Here is a 16832-nt window from a genome sequence, read left to right as displayed (position 1 = left end):
GCATAGGGATTCACATTCTGACACTCTTTAGCTACATGCTTGTGAAGGCAACTTATGTATGGAAGTTTATGCAGATCAGACGTTTCATACAGAATTGGCATCTTGCCAGGACAAAGATTTTAAGGTTTGTAGGTGAGAGACAACCACCACAGAATAACCAAACTATGGCAGCTTTGAAAAGGACCTTACACATCTTACCTAATTATCATTCTTGAAGCATGATCAACAGGGCAGCAGACCTTTCCTGTAAGTTATTTCTCTTGTTTTATTTTTTATTCTCTATTTTTAAAAAAGTATTTTCAACTTTGTTTGCATATCCAGTCTCTTAGAATATGAAACAATGTAATACATTAATGACTGCCTTGCCATTGATTTTTCTTACTTTGTTTCAAATAAACCTGTAAGTCTTAGACTGAAAGTGACTTCAGTTATTTTCTTCTCATGTCAGAGTTTTGACATCTCAGATCTCTTGAAAGCGTTGAACTTACAAGGGATCAAGTACTCCAGCACTGCTTCTTCTCCTATTTTTGGGTACTTTTTTCATTTTTGCAGCTTTCTGAAAATAGTCCACTAAGTGGCATTGACAAAGAATCTTCAATGATATCATGTGATATCAAATCTGTTAATAAGCCTGTGGTGGTTACAAAACGAGTGATTTGAGAAGAAGTCACATCTCTGAAGTATTTTGTTTGTTGGTTTTTTTTGTTTTTGTTTTTAATTAGAGGAAGGTAATGGCTTTTTGATAGCTTCTCTTCTGAAAGTCCTGGAGGCACGCTTAGACATTTAGTCTCTAATTTTTTCTTCCAGATAGATTTGTCTGTTCCATCAGTGCTGCATCCTGGCTGGAACTCCCACATAGAACTGAAATAACCCAAGCTACAGAGAGAGGAGAGAGAACTACTCTGGCTAGCAGATACAATATTTGTGTGTGTGTGTGTGTGTGTATGTGTGTATGTTATGTTTCTATCTGTGGGCGTACGAAGAAACTGCTGAGAGCAACACAAATTTAAAGAGTTCTTTATGGGCACAATGTGTCTGCAATCACTGGTTACTTCTTCACTGTGGAAGTTCCACAGTTTCTTAGGAAAACCCTGTCTCCTCCACTCACAGCCTGCCTACTGGCCCTCAGACTTGAGAAAACATGACAGATCACTGACAGAAATTATGTTAACATTTCTTCAAGGAAAACTTGATTCTATTCAATAATATCAGACTTACAAACTCCTAACTTGAGTAAAAGCCCATCCCAAAGAGCGTTTGTCTCTGTTGTAGAATCATCCTGCTGAAATCACAGTAGCTACCAAGAAGCACCACAGCAGCAGCATATTGCCATGCTGCTGTTAGCAAGGATCTCCTTCAGGGGGCAGGGGGCCGGTGTGTTGCGACCTTCCTAGAAAAAGCGTCCTGCCAGGGAAAGGCTTTTCCAGAGGCTTTAGCAACTTCCCTGAGCGACAGGTGATTTCAGCAAGTGTAGCGATTTCTCAGCTACAAGTGATTCCAGCTCTTGTGAATCAGCTCAGCAGAACTCGGGGACAGAGAGACAGGAGCCTCGTTTGGCTATTCCACAGAGATAGCTCTTATTGTGAAAACAAAGCCAGGAACAAACACTCCCCAGCCAGGGGCAGAAACAGGGGCCTTTTATGGGAAAGGCAGGGGGTGGGGTAGAAACCAACCAGCCAACTGGGTACAGGCGATTACCATATAGAAACAATATGGTTGTTTGTGGGGGTGGTTCACTTCGTCACCATGACCCGAGGAAGGTTGCTTATCTCTGGGGAAAGTCGTCTTGGCGTCAGGCCTCTCTCCTCCAAGGGAGTGCAGAGGGCTCTTGTGCCAAGGGCTCACAGCCCTCCACAACCAAGCATTCACATTTCTTGAAGTATATTAAGAAAATAAGTGAAGGTGAAGCAATTATTTCTAAGGAGTTCCTACCTTTTCTGTTATGTAAGTAGTTCTACCAGCTAAGCTCTACTTGAGCTGTTTAAACATCTCTTGCTGCTATGTAGAAGTTCCCAATGACATTGCATCATAAGAACTCAACTATATGGGGAAAAGTTAATGAAGATTCTTGGAAGATTTGACTGCAGTCTCTTTAGAACTTCGCTGTGTGAGGATGTTGTATTTCAGTGATTGTTTAGCTTGTAGCTAGTCCCAGTGCCCTAATGCCGTGTCCTTTCTTCCTGCCAGTACTTCAGTCTATTTCAAGGAGACATGCCTTCTTAGAAAATCTGTGGGGGATTAAGGAAACAGTTTGCAATCTCCCACCCAAGTCCCTGAGGAAGCAACTGAGGCAGCTGTAATATCTTGCTAATGTGTCTGGTCTTCTGCTTTACTTGCTTTATTTAATTTATTTTTTTAAAATGTTATAAAAAAGGTTTTCTTGCTCTTAGTATTATTTAACAAATTCATCTGTCTTTGGTGCTAATGTAATATTTTGAAGATATCTGGTAAGAAATCATAGAATAGTTTGTTGGAAGGGACCTTTAAAAGGTCATCTAGTCCACATCCTCCTCCACCCCTGCCCCAGTTATAACATGAGTAATCTGGAACTTGGAAGTCCATATAGGAGCAGCATTTAATGCCCCTCCATGGCAGCAGAGATAGGTGACTCACTTCCCACCAGAGAGAAGTCATATTCTTCTTGACTTCCTCGGTCTCACAGCTGTCTTTAGATAGGTTTGCACCAGCTGCCAATGGAGAAATATTCTATGTATATGTACTATATATGCCACCAAAGTTACTGTTGTATAGTGTTGCTCCAGTCTCTGTTAGCCTTTCTTTAAAGCAATGGGAAGATTCCAGTCAGCAGGATTATCTTACAGACTGATGTTTCTTGGCTTTCTGCATAGACTCATCATCCTTGTCAGTCAGAAACCATGGAGAAGCCCATCATTTTCCAAGGCAACAGAGAAGGTCTGGAATCTGTCACCAGGATGAATTTAGGAAATCTGCTAGAGCAGCAGAGATTTACACAGTTAGCAATTTTTTTTTTTTAATTCAGCTGTTCTTTCTGTGCCAAAGTGAATAATTTCTCTGAAGCAGGAAAGCAGGGCTGGAACAATCATAAATCACAGGCAAATAAATATTGTGGCAAGCAGATCTGCTTTCCAGTTCCCTTTTTTTCTTCTGGAACTACAAGCTGCATGTGACTAATGCCAGAATGCTGCAATGCAGGTGGGCTCATGTGAACAAGATGCCAACGTTCATTTCTCCATCAGTAGATCCCAGGCAAGCAAGTCCAGAGGAGAATTCTCCTCCTAAAGGAGATGCTTCCACTTGGCCTGAAGAATCTCATCCCAAGATCTGTGACTAGCTGGAGTAGACCTCCATGAACTAGAAAGGGAACCTGTGCAGAGATTATTTCCAGCTAAATCCTAGCTGGGTCATAGGGGTCAGGAGGACAAGACAAGCATTTGCCAGGGATTATTGATCAAAAAAGGAACAGAAGCCCTTGCATTTATGTTATACAGGAAGTTGTTCCTGCCTTATGGTTGTGGGGCTGCATGGAGTGTTCCCCTGAAAATAGGACTGCACCCTTCCAGGTGTAGATCTGGCTCAAAATTGCCTGCATCCAGAGGCTTTACAATGCAAACAATGAAGATCAACAAAATTCCTGAGAAGGAGAAATGGGAGTGCCTCCCAAAGGTGCATGCAGCAGCTCTGGAATAGAGGCAGTAACAGAAACTTATCTTAACTGCTGTAAATCTTCTTAATATTAAGTTGTCTCTTAACTCCTTACCAAGTAATAAAAAGCATCATCTTGTCTTTTAGGGAAAAGATTTGTGTAGTAGTTCTAAAGAACAGTGTGTGGATTGCTGTTTTCATGTAGTGCATCTAGAAACGTATTTATACAATGTGCCTGAAAGCAAGGCAGAGTGCTTTTTAACTAGGGTTGCACAGACTTTGCAGCATAAGTAAAAGACTGTGCCCTTCCAGGTATCTTGGAGTAGTAATGATCCCTCCAAAAGAGGAGTCAGGTTTGCACTCTTCAGCTGGAAGCTCAGTCTGGTACCCCCATTATGTCTGCATCATTGTCATTTCTCTTCCTGTGCAAGCTGCCTGTAGCCAGTGGGGGCACAGTGGTTGAATATTCTCTTAGTGCTGGGTACCGAAGACTGATGATTGCTTTTGTTTCCAGCTTTTTGCTTTTTTCTCTTGCTTCCTTGCAGCAGGATTTAAATGGCAGGAGGAAGGTAAAAGGAGTCTCAGGGACCTGCCTGCTGTGCGTGTTGGTCTCAGGAGCAAAGATACCCCCTCCAGGCCCCTCCTTGCACAGCTGCAGGGTCTTGAAGACTTACAATCTGGTTCTCTTCTGCGGTGGACACAGGCATCAGTGTGGAATGGGGGAGGGAGAGTGCTCCTTCACGGTACCTGTTTGTTAAAATATCTGTGTGAAGTATGTGTGAGTGAAAGCCTAACTTCTACCCTTAGAGGGATCTGAGCCATCAAGGTGGTCCACTGCATTTTTCTGATGATGTGCCCCCAGCCCAAGGCACATTTTTGGGTCAGGCTGACCTAGACACATTGGCACTCCTAAAACTGACCTTTGCATGTGCATCATCAGGTGTTTCCTTGTATGACAAGTTTGGAGTTACAGATGTGCTACTTAAACACATATCCACACGGAAGCAAAACCTTGCATAACAAAACTGGAATATAAAACTATGTTTGAAAATTCTATTCTTTCATCCAGTTTTCTGTTTTCATCTTCAACAGGACTTGCTTATGTGAACTCATTACATTTCTAGACAATCTGTTTCCAATCAATCCAATTATTACTTTTATGAGTGACTGAAGAAGTAGCTTGTCCTAACGGCCCTTGTATCTTCAAAGGCAGTGTCAGAAGTGCTTCAGCATGGTTTGAGTATTGCAGAATGTGGCAGTCAGATGAAAATGAAACCAGTCTCATGCAGAGTGTGAGATGTGTTTATGTATGGAACTTCAACTAGGTTTCCTTCTTCTGCAAAGCCTTACCCTGCCCAAGCCAGAGGTAGCTTATAACCTTTCCGCAGCTTCTGCCTTTGCACACTTGTGTTGTATGTTTGTGTCAATCATCTCATCATGCACCACCATCTTGTAGTTCTCAACATGAAATGGTGTCATATGATATTTATAGTTATTTGGCATACACTTGTGTATCAGAAAATAATTGTTCATGCTGCCTTGTAGGTTTCATGAAAGGTCACAGAGCAGAAAGAGAATGAATGAGGCCATCAGAGAATATTAATGTTTTCAGCTAGGAAGTGTGCTTGTTTTTGTTTTTTGGTGATTTTTTTGGGTTTTTTTTTGTTGGTTTTTTTTTCAGCAGAAGTGGTTTGCAAGCTAATGGATGAACTGAAGTGAAAATTTCACTCCTCAGAGATATTAACTATATTAAATTGAAAGTGCATGGCAGAGTACGAGAAAGATGCTAACTCTGATGAATACAAATGAGTTGCAACTGACAGGCCATCAAGAGTGTTTGACATCTTTCAGAATCTGAATATAAAATGCAGTACCTGCCTCAACCTGGTAAAACACCTATAGGATCATTTTTCAGTGACAGATACGTATCAGCCCAGTGGTGGTTTCTAGTTTGTTACGAAATGGAAATTGTGATGGGCAATTAAAAAACGTCAATAACAAGTGACGGGCAAAGTGCTAGGTCCTGCTGTTGTGTCTCAACAACACCATGCAGTGCTACAGGCTGGAGGCAGAGTGTGGCAAGGAAAGCTGCCCAGCAGAGAAGGACCTGGGGCTGCTGATTGGCAGCAGCTGAACATGAGCCAGCAGTGTGCCCAGGTGGCCAAGAAGGCCAGTGGCACCTGGCTGTGTCAGCAATAGTGTGGCCAGCAGGACCAGGGTAGGGATTGTTCCCCTGTGCTTGGTGAGGCACTGGTGAGGCCACACCTTGAGTGCTGTGTCCAATTATGAGCCACTCACTACAAGAAGGACATTCAGATGCTGGAGCATGTCCAGAGACCAGCAATGGAGCTGGTGAAGGGTGTGGAGCACAAGTCTGATCAGGAGTGGCCGACGGAGCTGGGGTTGTTTAGCCTGGAGAAGAGGAGGCTCAGGGATGACCTTATCTCTCTACAACAGCCTGAAAGGAGGGTGTAGCCAGGTGAGTGTTGGTCTCTTCTCCCAGGTAGCAAGGGACAGGACAAGAGGAAATGGCCTCAAGTTGTTCCAGTGGAGGTTTGGATTGGATATGAGGAAAACTTTTGCCACCAGAAGGATTCTCTGGAATGTTGGAGCAGACTGTAACAATGAAGTGGTAGGATCAGCATCCCTGGAGGCATTTAAAATATGTGCAGACATGGCACTTAGGGACATGGTTGTTGGTGGACTTGTCAGTGTTGACAGTTGGAATTGATGTTCTTAAATGTCTTTTCCAACCTAAATGATCCTATGATTCCATGAAAAATAAGAGAGCTCCAAAGGTCCAGGATATCGTGACTGGAGGTCTAAAATGCGGTCAAATGAATGCCACCTGAAAATGATGTCTCCACATAAATTTCATAGGGAACTTTATTATTTTAGTTAAAGTTGTATTAAAAGGATGTGACACCAGTGCAAAGAAATAAATAACATACTAAGTGAAGAATTCACTTACAAACATGAATTGCTGGTTGTAAGCTAGAAGGTGACAATAGGAAAGGGATTTATTGATTTGTTGCACAAATGTACAGGTACCAGGAGATTGATGTTGGTTTGTGTGCAAGTAGTGTACTGTCTTATGCAGCTGTCACTGTGCAGAGGTGGAGACTTTGCAGAGATAAAAACATGGAGACTAAGATTTTAGCTAAAAAATTATTTTAATGAGGATGGCAAAGTCTTGCTCTAAAAAATGTGCTTTCCATTGTCTGCAAAAGAAGACTATTCAACAGCTTTTAAGGTAAGAAAAACATTTTTCTGTTAATGTGGCTATCTCCCTCATTCACTTTTTGGCTTCAATACCCATCTGCAGAGTGAAACATAGGTCTTGCACGTGTTACAACCTACTACTACTTCAAATAATGTGGGAAAAATAATTTCTAGAAAATTCAAAGTGCCTCCATATGGCTCTGTACCAAGCTGGAAAAAGGTCTTTCAGTGTCAGCCCTTAAAGTCTACCTTGGTGTCTGCAAGTGAAACATTACCATAGTGGTGATGTTTCAAAATAGTTAGAGTTCTAAATACCTCCAAATATCCTTAAATATCTCATGTACCTTTAGAGAGAATTTGCTCAGCTTTCCAGTTTCCCTGCAAGAAAAACAGTTTTGTTTGGCAGTACAGTTTGTCTGGGTTGGATTCAGAGGGAGAGAGAAAGACTGAAGTAGAACACCAGAGAGAGAAAGCTGAGTCTGGGGAGGGGGAGTGGCTGCAGCGAAGGTCCTCAGTAGCAGATGGTTTTTTACTGGTGTTAATTTATAAACAAAGTGAACTAAGCTTTCAGTGCTCCTTTTCTACTCCTTCCTCTTACTCCTTTTTCTTCTGACACTGTGTAACTTGCACAGGACCCATGGCTCATCACTGGATATGTTTAAATGAACCTCACTGAATCCTTCCAGTATCTTTCCCATATCACAGAAAAGTTAATGCTGAAGCAGATAGGCTTCTCACTGACCTGGAAATAAACATCAACTCATAGATTTTCCCAGGAAGCACAGGCGCATACAAATGTGTCCTATTTTGTAAGATTTGTGCTGAGCGGATTAGGAAAAGTAAGCAGAGAGAGCTATTCATGTCTACTCTGAGCTTTGAATTTCATTGAGAGTTTCTTCATTTAACACAACGTTAATGATTCTTATCAGAGATCCCTACATTACCAAAAAGACCAGAAAATAGCATTCTCCATGATATTGGGATTTCTCAAATGAGCTCCTCAAGTGAACTTGGCTTAAGTTCTTTGTTTGCATAAGGAATCACTAATCCATTTCAGCAGGTATATTAGTTACAGTTAATTAATAATTTGTGATGGTTCCTTTGGAGCTGTGCAGTACTAATATATAAACATGGTTTTTTATTCATGGAAGTACCACTTCTGAATGTTAAACAATACCCTCCTGAACGGCTGTTTCATTTTTATTGAAACTGTAGCAGGAGGAGGTCAGATGTTTTGGTTGTTTTTTCAGACATAAGCTGTATATCATGGTCTTGATGATCTTCATTGATATCAGTGAAAAGTACTTTAGTTCAGGTTCTGAAGTGATTCTGCAAAAATGAGTGACCCATTCCTGCTCCAGAACAGTACTTGATGATTATCTCCTTATGTTTGGATGATGTGCTAAAGAGACATACTGTGATTTAGAGACTCTGAGGAATCAGTCGTCCTGTCCAGTCTAAATATGGCTCAGCCACAAATAGTACTTCTAAAAAAAACCCCTGTAGAATTCCCTCAGCGCATGCCTGTTTCAGGTATACCTCTTGCTGTTTCCTCTGAAACCTGCGATTGAGAGGGACAACTTCTGTACTATTCTCTGATCTAAGCATACACACACGCAGGCATTTTGAAAGACAGGTTTGGGTGTTGCTTGTCTACAGTATGAAATGAGATTTGTTCAAAGGAAAAGCTTTTGATTTCATGTAATTACCTTGCCTGAAACAATGGTGTGTGCAGATTTCCATCATTCTTTAATTAATTAAAAAGGCGTAAGATGTTCCTATTTCTACTTAAGTCATCATTAATAATCCTAACCCTGTAGCTTTTCCAGCACACAACTTTGCCTTCCATATTTAGGACATTTTTTTATCAAGTGGCAAATTCAGTGCTGCTGTTGCAAGTTGATTTGTGAGTTTATATTTTATGCGTGAAAGCTGGATTGATGTCAGTCAGCTTTTGAGGGGCTTGATCATAGTTGGTGGTACTTCTGTAACAGAGGTCTGGCCATTAAGAATTTATGTTTCTTCAGATGCAGGATATGTTTGGGCATGTACTCTTCACCATTTTCCTTGCAAAATTAACTTCAGTCACTTTCAGATGTTATTTAAACCACTTACTTGTGAGGTCTCAGAGAGTCACACAATATCTGAGGTTGGTGCTCATCTATAAGCGTTGTCTAGTCCAATCTCATTCTCAAACAGGGTTACCTACAGCAGGTTGCTCAGGGCTGTGGCTCATGAATTTTTTTATGTCTCTACAGATGGAGACTCCAAAGTGACTTTCTGCAACTCAATTTATTTTTTTCTTAGATTTAAATTTTATTCTCTGTACTTGAGTTTGTACACATTATCTCTTCTCCTGTCACTGGGTACTAGTCTGACTCCCTCGTATTCATTCCGTTTTGTTGAGTGTTTACACATACTACTGAAACCCCTTGAACCTTCTCTTCTCCAGGCTAAGCAGTCCCTGATCTCTCAGGCTCTTCTTGTATCAAAGATCTTCGAGTATCTTAAATATCTTGATGGCTGTCTCACTTCTTTGCTGTCTCACTCTGGTAGCACCATCTCTCTTTTGTATCCTGAAGCCCAGAACTGGGCACATCGCTCCAAACTTGGTCACCAAAGGGCTGAGCAGATGGGAAGGATCCTTCAACCTCTTGACAACAGTGTTCCTAATGCAGCCCAGAAAACTTTTAACCTTCTCTGCTGCAAGGACACATCGTGAGCTCATGGTCAGCTTGTTGTCCACCACAACCCCAAGGCCTTTACTGTAAAACTGCTTTCCAAATGACCTTTTCCAGATGACCTGCTTTTCAGCTGTTTCACTGAGGAATGTCTCCCACACATACCTGGACAACCATATTACTCTTTTTGAGATGCATAATGACAATTTAACCCAGCAAAACTCATACGAAAGCATATGTTGTGTTTTAACCCCAGTCAGCAATCAAGCACTCTGCAACTGCTCTCTTGCTCCCCCATCCAACTAGAAAACTTGTGGGTTTGCGATAAAGGCAAAAGCCGTACATGCAAGCAATGCAAAACAAGGAATTAGTTCACTGGTTCCCATGAGCAGGCAGGTGTTTTGCATTTCCAGGACAGCAGAGCCCCCTCATGCCTCACAGTGACTTAGGAAAACAAACGACATCACTCAGATGTTCCTTCCTTCCTTCCTCCTTCTTGCACCCAGCTTTAAATACTGTTCTGGAATATCCCTTTGGTCAGTTTGGGTCACCTGTCCTGGCCATGTCCCCTCCAAATTTTTCATTCACCCCCAGCTTCTTTGCCAGTGTGGCAGTACAAAAAGCAGAAAAGACCTTTTCTCTGTGTGAGCCCTGCTCAGCATTAACAAAAACATGTCTATCATCATTCTATTCAGCACAAATCCAAAATGCAACCCACATGAAGTCTCTGTGAAGAAAATTAACTCTGCCTTGGCCAAAACCAGCACATTATATTGGAGTGCACCTGTAGTATTTGGCTTAACATCTGATGGTTTAGCTGTTTAGCTCATATGGATTAAGGGAATTACTGTTACTTTGAAATAACTGCCATGCCACTTGTTTTTGAAACACAGCACTTCTGGGATGGTTTTCCATATGGAAGGTTTTTGTCCTTTGAGGGCAGGCCTGTTTGTAGCTAGAAAGATGACAGATGGCACATGTTGTCCTGGAGCTTTAGCCATTTCTGTTTTCTTTCTGTAGCCTTGTCTAAAGATGTTAGAAATAATGTTGATTGAAACTTCTTACTGATTAGTGAATAGTGTGGCAGTCTCTGACTTCTCTTTGTGCCAAGGTATATGTCATGGTTGGGGTGTGAAAGACAAAAAGACAAAGACAAAAACCCCCAGGTTTATCATATGGACAGATTCAGTAAGTGTGTCCTTCCTCTGTTTTCTTGGAAACTTCAAAAGTGGGCTTAAGGACAGAACAACTTCTCTTTCTTTCTGCTTTTGCCCATTACTGAGGCACCTCAGTTACATGGAGATGAATTCTCTGGAACCTTTGCTGCTGAACTGCTAAAACCAGAAGCTGTTATCCAGGGAATGTTAACAACGAAGTGTACAGTTTAGATGAATAACAAAGAAGATGGAAAAAAAGCTTTTGTAAAAGTAACGCAGGACTCCTTAGTTAAAATGTAGTGTAAATTTTTGGTTCTCATGATAAGTTTCCTTCCAATTATTTAACAATGATACCACAGTGCAGCATTTTGCACATTTAGAAGGTGACTTTCAAATCAGAGGTGAATTAAGAAAATCTAGGAGGATCCTGAAACTACATTCATGTTCTTTTAAGTGTCCTGTATGCTGAATGGCTGCAGAACAAAATGCCTTAAGTATTTAAAATCTTGGTCTTGTCTAAGAAATAAAAGAAAGTTATGCAATTTCACTTCTTATGTGATGAGCTGAGCTGACATTATAGCTTAATGATAGCCTAGAAGTAGTGCTTAGAGGAAAAAAAATAATCTTTTTTTGCTGCTGAATTCTGTTTCCTAAGTAACTAGAGTATTATACTGTCTGCATAGCTCTAACTGGAGAGAAGATAAAAGGAAATAAACTTGATAGATTATTGAACCCAAATTAGTTTGATCATCAATGGAGATATGTTGGGGGGGACCCAGAAATTAAAGGTGTTAGTGAGATTTGTGATCAATGATGTATGCACAATAAAGCTGCTTAGAGAAGTTCCTGCAGTATGGATACGTGACCCAACTAGGCTGTGTTTCCTTTTCACTTGCTATGAAATTTTAGCTTACTTAAAATTTCAGTTAGCCTTCCTTCCACTATGGGAAAGAAATCACCAGATGGTCTGGGTAAATTTTCTGTCAATATGCAAGAATTTCTGTACTACTCTGATCCTGCAATGAAGGATGCAAAATGGTAGTAGAGGAAGGCTGACAGTAGACAGGGACCATGAATATTCCAGGTGGGGTTTGTTTGGGGTCCCTAGGTGTCTTTTTGTTTTAAGCCACAGATTTCCTAACAATGGAAGTTTCAAGAGGTTTGCGGTTAGGCAGCTGAATGGAGACAGTCATGTTTACTATTTTTATTTCCCACCTGGCAAAAAAACTCCTGTGTATTACAACCAGATCTTGTAAGGCTTAAAATTACCAGTATCCCCATGCTTCTGTGTGGGAGATGTAAAGGGGGCATTTCTCTGTCACATTTTGGGGGTGGGTGGGTTGGAGGGTGTTTTTATTCAGGGTTGCTTTCAGTTTAGAGTTCTGGGAAAATACTTAACCTGGAAAAGAAATGTGGAGAGAAAAGTGATCTGCTTACCTCTTTACAAATTCCTTGGTGGTTATTGGAAGCAATAGTTAATCTGATAAGTGCCAACACTGGGGCAATTCAGGAGGAATCATTCTGACAGGTTGCAGAGGCTTCTTCCTTTAAGGACCGAGGTTTCACAATCACTATCCCAAGAACTATGTGGAAAGAAAGAGCAAACACGGTCCTCAAGCAGTGTTGAGACACTGAAGAGTAATTAATAAGGGTAATTTATAAGGAGTTGTGAGAACCTCTCTCCTTCACTTAGCCTTTGATAAGGCTAACAAACAATTATTTGGTAGGTCTTTGATAGTATCTCCTTCCAGCCCAAGACTTGCAAAGGCAAGAAATCTTTGCTTTATGCAAAATAAGATGTTGAATATGTATACTTGGGACTGTTGTGTTAGAACAAGGCTGTCCCAGATTAATTCAGTTAAATCTCAGCCATCAGTGAGCCAATGTAGAGGTGTCCTGACTCAGCATCTAAGGACCTACAGTGTTTTTCCAGGTGAAAGAATCTCTTTAAGTAAAAGATTCAGAATGTTTTCCTGCTACAGGCAAGGTCCAACACTGCTTCCAAAGGGTATGTGTTTTTACTTTATCCATGTAACCAGACTTGATCCTGCTGCAGCCCTCCAGTGCCCTGATGATGCTGTATCACAGTACATGCTCTTCCCCTTTTTTCAGCAATTTTTTTTCTCCCTGGCTGGATGATTGACAGTCACTTGCTAATGAAAATGTCTCTGAAATACAGGGTAAATGGGTTTATGCAGCTCTTTGGGGATAAAGGGGCATGCAAGAAATCTCTTCATTTGCATGGTTGTGCAAGGGCTTTGCATAAAAACAAAAAACTGGCTCAGGAACACACAGGGACTGAAAATTTGGGAACAGTGTGTATTCAGCAGTAGAGAGAGAACAAGACAAAGAGAGGATCCCACCTATGTACTAACAGACATTGGTATAGAAGAACAGATAAGAGACATGCAGAGCTGCTGCTTCCTTCCGATCCACAGTAGGAGCCTAGAATTCATCAACTCCAACTGTTCAGTAATGCCATGTGGTCCTACCTGTCATGGGATGTGTATTTCTAACAACAATTAAGACTGTGATTACTCATCCCTGCAATCAAGATTTCAAATGCCTTTCCCCGCCCTGGTGTCATTTTGTTCTGGATGTATTACCTGCCTATTACATTAATGACCTTTCAAAATCAATCTTCAGCCATTTGGCTGAGCTGATAAAATGAAAAAATGGTGTGGATGGCAGCTTATCCTTTTCAGGACTGCAAACAAACTGTGGTGCCATCATACAAACCTGCAGATGTAGTGTCTTCCTTGTGCTGCTGTGCTTCTCCCACCAGTGTCAGGTAACTTACCTGGTCAGGTTGAGTGCTTTGTCCACCTCCTGCCTTGGGGGAGAGTGTGCTGCCTCCTCAGTGAAAGAAGAAGCCTTTCCAGATGCAGAAAGAAATGGCCCTGAGCGTGGGGAAGGAGAGAGCTGTCATCCTAGGGGTTTTCACCACATTCCTACAGGGCTGATTTTCTCTTGTGCTTTCTCTAGGGGCTACCAAAGACATGGGAAAGATGCTGGGTGGGGATGAGGAGAAAGACCCAGATGCTGCTAAGAAAGAAGAGGAACGACAGGAAGCCCTTCGGCAACAAGAGGAAGAGAGGAAAGCCAAATATGCCAAGATGGAGGCTGAAAGAGAAGTTATGAGACAAGGGATTCGAGATAAGGTAGGTATCTGGCTTTCAACACACACTGGTCGACTCGTAATGCCTGATGAGGAAAACCTTTTATCAGCTGATTTGTAACTAGTTCCCTAGGCACCTGGATAGAACCAGGTAACTACTCTGCCACACTGAAATTTCGGATTTTGTGCACTCTTCCTCAAGCCCTGTCCCTGTTCAAACACACCTCCCACACAGCAAAGCAGTGCAAAGTTGAAATAGAGGGTGAAGGTGAGGCGAGAAATCCATCCATTTTTCTCATCATCTATTAAATGCTCACATTATATTAAGTGTTAGAGGCTTCCTTATCCCTTTGAGGATGCTTTCCAAGCTTGCGTTTGTGGTTTGTGATAAGAGTCATAATTCAGTGAGTTTCTGAGAGGTATGGTGCAACTATCTTCTGTATTGATTCCAAATCAATTTCATTATATTTGTTGTGTTGACCAGTGATATGGGACAAATCTAGTCTGCTTTTCATACTTAGGCTTCCAACACTCACATGGGATTCACTTGAAAGAGAGTTTTCATACATTAACTGTTAGGGATTGATGTGAGGAGGGAGAAGGCAGTTTTGATGCCTCACTCTCAAGGCCAGGTCAAAACTGTCTCTTCAGAATAACTTAGGTTTATAATAAGAGGTCCTGTCGTTCAGATATCTTGGAAAGAAATGTGGGCAATGTTTGGACAAGGGGTTTCTAATGATGAAGGTCTGTCTGGTGACTTACATCATATGCCAAAGAAAATAGTGGTAGATAAAATGATAAAGTCTTGCTCAGTATAAGAGGTGTTCCCTGTGCAGTTCCTATCTCTATGCTCTAAGAACTTATCTTGGAACGGACGTAAACAAAACTGTATCTGCATTGGGTCACATGTCTGACCCAATCCTTATGCTTCAGGATGGAAGCACAAATAAGGGTGATTTTTTCTGGTGGCACAGTGCATCTTGCAAAGAGTTAGTGAGAATAGTTCTGCAAATAAAGAAATTTGTGATTATGCTTCTAAGAAAAGAAAGGACTTATAGGGAATTGTCTACCTGTGACACTGCCAGAGAAAGGTCTTTGATCATATAAAGAGGGTACTGGTCGAGAGAGATGCACAACCTCTACCTGGTCAAAAATTGTTTTATAATCATAGAATCATAGAACTGTCAGATGGTTTGGGTTGGAAGGGACCTTAAAGATCATCTAGTTCCAGCCCCTCTGCCATGGGCAAGGACACCTTCTACTAGACCAGGCTGCTCAGGGCCCCATCCAGCCTGGCCTTGAATGCTTCCAGGGATGGATCATTCACAGCTTCTCTGGGCAACTTGTTACAGGGCTTTACCACATCTGAGGAAAGAATTTCTTCCTAATATCTAATGTAAACTCATCCTCTTTCAGTTCAGGGCAAAACATTGCCCTTGTCCTGTCACTACATGCCCATATAAAAAGTTCCTCTACCTCCCTTTTATAAGCCCCATTAAGGTATGGAAATTTACAATGAAGTCTCCCTGGAGCCTTCTCTTCTCCAGGCTGAACAACCCCAGCAATAGTGTATTTAATGTATGTTTATAGGTAGAACTGTTTCTAAGAAGTGACATAGGTCATGAGGGGAAAAAAAAAGAGTAGTAAATTTCTGAGTTGCAGACAAATGAGCTAATGTCCTGTTTTCACTGGTGGCTGTCTCTTCTGGACCACTGAATTGTTCCCAGATGTAGATAGGGGTTGGCTTTTTCTTGCTGTTGGGCAAACTGCTGTAGAAGCATTTGAAAAGTCTGAGGTGTCTTCTGTTATAATTCCAAGGTGATCTCACTAGTGAGTAGGATGCATACAGCCTGAGCTACAGCCGAACGGGATTTCTCTGTGATACTGGCAGCGATCTGGGCTTTGCTGAGCTGGCTGAACGCTGAGTAGCAAAGTCTCTTAGAAATGCACTGAATCCTTGAGCAAAATGGCAAGGAGTAGGGTCTGCAGAAAAGGAGAACAAGAATACTTGGAGGAACATTATTTGACCTCAGTCAAGGCTCTGGACTGCAGTTTTTAGTGGTGTGGTGGAGTACCTTTGCGATTAGCATCAGGAAGTCCTGTTTTGGGCAGGACATCTGGATTGTGAGTTCATTCTCCTGTGGTTTTCTTTTTCCTGGGAATAATTCTAGGTAGCATGCATTTGAAAGATGAAGGTGTTTTCTGCAGAATCAGAAAAGATGGATAAAGCCATAGAAAGGAGCTGTATTCTTCCCCTTCCCCTTCCCCCCTTCCCCCCTTCCCCCCTTCCCCCCTTCCCCCCTTCCCCCCTTCCCCCCTTCCCCCCTTCCCCTTCCCCCCTTCCCCCCTTCCCCTTCCCCCCTTCCCCCCTTCCCCTTCCCCCCTTCCCCCCTTTCCCTTCCCCCCTTCCCCCCTTCCCCCCTTCCCCCTCCCGTTCCACCCTTCCCCCCTTTCCCTTCCCCTTCCCCTTCCCCCCTTCCCCCCTTCCCCCCTTCCCCCCTTCCTCTTCCCCCCTTCCCCCCTTCCCCTTCCCCCCTTCCCCTTCCCCTTCCCCTTCCCCTTCCCCTTCCCCTTCCCCTTCCCCTTCCCCTTCCCCTTCCCCTTCCCCTTCCCCTTCCCCTTCCCCTTCCCCCCTTCCCCCTCCCGTTCCACCCTTCCCCCCTTCCCCTTCCCCTTCCCCTTCCCCCCTTCCCCCCTTCCCCCCTTCCCCTTCCCCCCTTCCCCTTCCCCCCTTCCCCTTCCCCCCTTCCCCTTCCCCTTCCCCTTCCCCTTCCCCTTCCCCTTCCCCTTCCCCTTCCCCTTCCCCTTCCCCTTCCCCTTCCCCTTCCCCTTCCCCTTCCCCTTCCCCTTCCCCTTCTCCTCCTTCATAAAAGAGAGATTACCTTGTCCTGACAAAGAGATGGATTTGATGATCTACAAGACTGTCTTCTAGTAGTGTTGATTGATGGCTGGAAATATGAAATAAATGTTGAAAGAATTAAAAAAGAGCTGGATTATTTCATTAATTACTTGATTATTTAGAAGTTACCT

General features: G+C 42.5%; 1 protein-coding gene across 2 annotated transcripts in view; it reads left to right on the top strand.

Moving 5' to 3' along the window:
* The window catches only part of CPLX1 (complexin 1), a 111247-nt gene that overhangs the window by 53922 nt on the left and 40493 nt on the right, over positions 1–16832 (top strand). For both annotated transcript variants that reach the window (XM_069002027.1, XM_069002029.1), the window contains exon 3: positions 13670–13845. In XM_069002027.1, the coding sequence (XP_068858128.1) occupies positions 13670–13845 (176 nt within the window). The remainder of the gene's footprint in view (positions 1–13669; positions 13846–16832) is intronic.

This window comes from Aphelocoma coerulescens (assembly GCF_041296385.1).
Source record: "Aphelocoma coerulescens isolate FSJ_1873_10779 chromosome Z unlocalized genomic scaffold, UR_Acoe_1.0 ChrZ, whole genome shotgun sequence".
In the NCBI taxonomy this organism is placed as follows: domain Eukaryota; kingdom Metazoa; phylum Chordata; class Aves; order Passeriformes; family Corvidae; genus Aphelocoma; species Aphelocoma coerulescens.
Note: the sequence above shows the minus strand (reverse complement) of the source record. Positions and strands in the feature narration are given on the sequence as shown.